Source organism: Bison bison, unplaced genomic scaffold, assembly GCF_000754665.1.
Source record: "Bison bison bison isolate TAMUID 2011002044 unplaced genomic scaffold, Bison_UMD1.0 scf7180017864461, whole genome shotgun sequence".
Taxonomy (NCBI): Eukaryota; Metazoa; Chordata; class Mammalia; order Artiodactyla; family Bovidae; genus Bison; species Bison bison.
This window is the reverse complement of record NW_011495023.1, coordinates 16230273-16234464: the sequence shown is the minus strand read 5'-3', so window position 1 is coordinate 16234464 and position 4192 is coordinate 16230273. Positions and strand designations below refer to the sequence as shown.

General features: G+C 39.9%; 1 protein-coding gene across 1 annotated transcript in view; it reads left to right on the top strand.

The window, feature by feature from the left end:
* Nucleotides 1–2359, top strand: part of ZEB1 (zinc finger E-box binding homeobox 1) — a 198039-nt gene extending 195680 nt beyond the window's left edge. The window contains 1 exon segment of the mRNA XM_010860011.1: nucleotides 1–2359. This exon segment is cut by the window's left edge and continues 2 nt beyond it. Coding sequence (XP_010858313.1) covers nucleotides 1–434 — 434 coding nt within the window. The 3' untranslated portion in view covers nucleotides 435–2359.
* Nucleotides 2360–4192: the final 1833 nt, after the last annotated feature.

Below are 4192 nucleotides of genomic sequence, written 5' to 3'. Positions count from 1 at the left end.
ACTCCTACTGCAAGAGGGAGGCCGAGGAACGGGAGCCCCCTGAGCCGGGGGCCGCAGGCCCAGGGGTCCCGCCCGAGCAGCATGCGGGGCAGGGCGACTCGGACGAGAGGGAGAGCTCGACGCGGGAGGAGGATGAGGACAGCGAAAAGGAGGAGGAAGAGGAGGAGGAGGAGCGGGAGCTGGAGGAGCTGGAGGAGGAGAAGGGAAGTGGAGCGGCGCGAGGGGCGGAGGAGGTGGAGGACGGAGAGGAGGACGGAGAGGAGGAGATGGACGACGACGAGGACGAGGACGAGGAGGCGGAGGATGACGGGGAGAGAGCAGAAACGGAAGGTGTGGGGCGGGGGGCGGGGGCTGGAGGCCAGGCCCACAGCTTAGAACACAAAGTCAGTGAGGGCAGCGAGCAGGTGTCCGAAGAGAAAACAAATGAAGCCTAATAGTTTTTCTAGAAAAGAAAGAGAATTCTAATTGGTAATGAAGTTTTGTTCTATATTATACATGCTTTTCATGGAAACACAGTAACCTGTATACTGTGATTTCTGTTCACTACTGTGTAAAGTAAAAATTTAAAAAAACACAAAATCAAAAAAAAAAAAAAAACCACACAAAAAAAATCCGGGTGTGCCTGAACCTCAGACCTAGTAATTTTTCATGCATTTTTCAAAGTTAGGAACAAGTTTGTAATATGAAGCAGATTAGAAAACTTAATGACTCAGAAAGCAGAGATTTAACAGGTTAAAGAAAGCTGATTGATTAGATGAGCACTTGACATTGTTTCATTTTATCAGTATTAATTAGCACTCTTACGTTAGTTTATTCTTAAGCTGTACAATTGGGAGAATTTTATAATTTTTTATTGGTAAACATATGCTAAATCCGCTTCAGTATTTTATTATGTTTTGTAAAATGTGAGAACTTCTGCACTACAGAATTCCCTTCACGGAGAAGTATAATGCAGTTCCAAACCGTGCTAACTACCTTTTCTAAATTCAACCTAGAAGGTAGTCATTTCTAATATTTAGATGTCACAGTAGAGCGTATTCTCATTTAAAGTGTATTGTTAGCCTTAAGAAAGCAGCCGCTAGAAGAGCTGAAGTTTCTTACTCATGTGGTTTAAAATGGAGTTGACGAGATTGCCGTTGAGTTCTGATTGCAGGGACTAACAGTGTTGATACTGGTGAGACAGCAGAGACGTCAGAATCAGTGTTCGTAATTGTGTTTGCGTACGTGGTACACAAATATGAAGGATGTGATATGAAGCTTTGTATCTCCTCTGGCCTTAAGCAAGACCTGTGTGCTGTAAGTGCCATTTATCAGTATTTTCAAGGCTCTGACCAGCCTCCGTTCATGCGTGGCCTACAATAACTAGCATTTGTTGATTTGTTTCTTGTATCAAAATTCCAAAATAAAACTTAAAAACCACTGACTCTGTCAGAGAAGCCAAACACTGGGACATTTCACCCTTTAATTCCTCAGTATTCATTTTGCGTTAATTGACTTTCAGAATTTCTCTACTGAAACGAAAGGGAAATTTTCTAATCTGCTTTATCCATGTACTTGCATTTCAAACATGGACCTGCCATTGTTATTTGGCTCATAACTGTTTCCAAATGTTAGTTATTATGGACCCAGTTTATTAACAACATTAGCTGATTTTTACCTATCAGTATTATTTTATTTCTTTTAGTTTATAGATCTGTGCAACATTTTTGTACTGTATGTCTTCAAACTTGGCAGTATTAATACCCTTCTTACTGACATATGTACTTTTAGTTTTAGAAAACTTTTATATTTATGTGTCTTATTTTTATATTTCTTTATTTATTACACAGTGTAGTGTATAATACTGTAGTTTGTATTAATACAATAATATATTTTAGTATGAAAATTTGGAAAGTTGATAAGATTTAAAGTAGAGATGCAATTGGTTCTCTTGCATTGAGATTTGATTTAACAGTGTTATGTTAACATTTATACTTGCCTTGGACTGTAGAACAGAATTTAAATGGGAATGTATTAGTTTTACAACTGCAATCAAGTCATTTTACCTTTACCCAGTTTTTAATATAAAACTCTTAAATTTTGAAATTCACTGTGTGACTAATAGCATGATGCTCTGCGGTTTTATTAAGAGATTAGTCTAACCATAAAACTCTCATTTCCTTAGGAAGCCAAATTAGGATAACCTCATGTAAACAGTGTTGGGAACAACGTTTAACATTTTGTGCCAATTTGTTCCTGTATTCATGTATGTAAGTTACAAATCTGACTCTTCATTTTTAAGTTCCTTGTTACACCATGGTCATTTTCTAGTTTTTTACCAGACTCCCCATCTCACAATAAAATGCATCAACAAGCCTGACTTGCTGTCCTTCTTTTAATCATTGTCAAGATTTTCTCTGGAGGACTCTGTAAAGTAGGTATACAGTCATCCTGCTCTGGGTGTATCTTGGGCTGAGTTTGGGTAAACTCAGTGGTTTAGACATTCCCCACTAAGTCAGGGATTTTCCTGCAGCTGGTGTTTCTGGGAATGTCAGAGGTGACAACGAATGGCCAACTGAGAGCTTGCGTCCTCGTCCAGAAGCTTTTACTCCCGACTCCGGATCCGTGACCTCTTACCCTTGGGGAGCTGGGTTTCACAGTCTTTCCTCTGCGCTCCCACAGCCTTCGCCTTCCTCACCTCAGCCCTTACACTCTCAATCACGCCCCTCCCACCAGGACCAGGGTCCTCTGGACCACCTGTCAGGTCACTCTCCTGCCCCAGTGCCCAGCACAAGTCCATGTGGCCGTGTGTGCTGAATGATAATATAATTTGCATGTTAAAAGAGCTCAGCTATGTCTTTACTACTCTTTTGCTTCTGTATATGTTAAATGATTTCAGCAATTTGGTAATGTCCTTATTCAGGTCCTATTAAACACTAGACATAATAGACAAATAGTAAACTCTGCCTGTCCGCCTGCCTTTCTGTTCTGATTTGTGAGTTTATTTCTAGGTGTATTCTTGTGCTTAACCTCAAGGTACATGACACAGGTGCTCAAGGCCTCTGGGAGGAGTGCCAGCACCCATCCTAACAAATTCCATGAGGACCCCCTTCCCTTCTGATGGCCTCATGTTCCCAGCGTGATGCCTCACTTTTGTCACTGAAAAAACCTCCCCAATAAGCACAGTAGAGGTTTAGGAAACAAGAATAAATAAGTAACCCTTCTTAGGACACATTCATACTATCATCACTCTAACGGGAAGCTCAAAGAAGTCCGTGCTCGATTTATACGGGTAAATGGCTAATGAAGGAATTCTAGATTCATCAGAGAAGTTCTGAAGATGACAACGCGTCAGCACTTCCCATCACTCCCCCAAATCCAGTAACAGGGTGTCACTGACCTGTGCCACATGCACAGACTCCTTGCTGCTGTTGTCAAAGCTGATTTTGCAGAAGCCTTACAAGACAGAAACACCATGTGCCCATGAACACACACATATTAAGGAGCAGAATAAAATATCTGACACTAAGAGCCATGCTCTTAACTAGCCTGTATCACATCTCATGTGAGAATAGCCTACACTATCTACATCTGAACTTAAGCCTGGCTGTAAGTAATATGAGTAGAAGTTGTCAGCAAGACTAATACACATTTCATAACATGGAGAAAAAGAGAAGGAAGGGCAAAGACTTTTTTTTCAAATCTGTGTAAACTTAAAATTAGCCATGAAAACTCAAACTTAGACTTCTTAAGATCAATGGGAGGATATATTAGAACAACTATAATATGGACTTCGAACCTTAAAAAAAAATAGAACATAAATTTCTCTGTTCTGGTGAACAAATACAGTGCACTCAACAATTCACATTTTTTCTCAACACATGGGACATTCATGAAGAGAAACCATATTATGAGCCATGAAACAACCTTCAAATTCTAAAGGATTAAAAACAAAGTGGTTTTCTCTGACTACAAAATAAACTAGAAATCAGTAACAGAAATACATCTGGAAAATCCCCTCCCCCTGCCCCACAAAACTATTTGAAACTATGTTAACATGTTTCTCAGTAAACACTGACAAAAAGAACTAAGTAAAAATGAAAATCCAACATCAGAAGTTGTAGTAACCAGTAAAAGCAGTGCATATAAGGAAATTCATAATATTAAATGCTTACATTAGAAAAGAAGGCATAAGCTTCCCCCTTTGGAAATT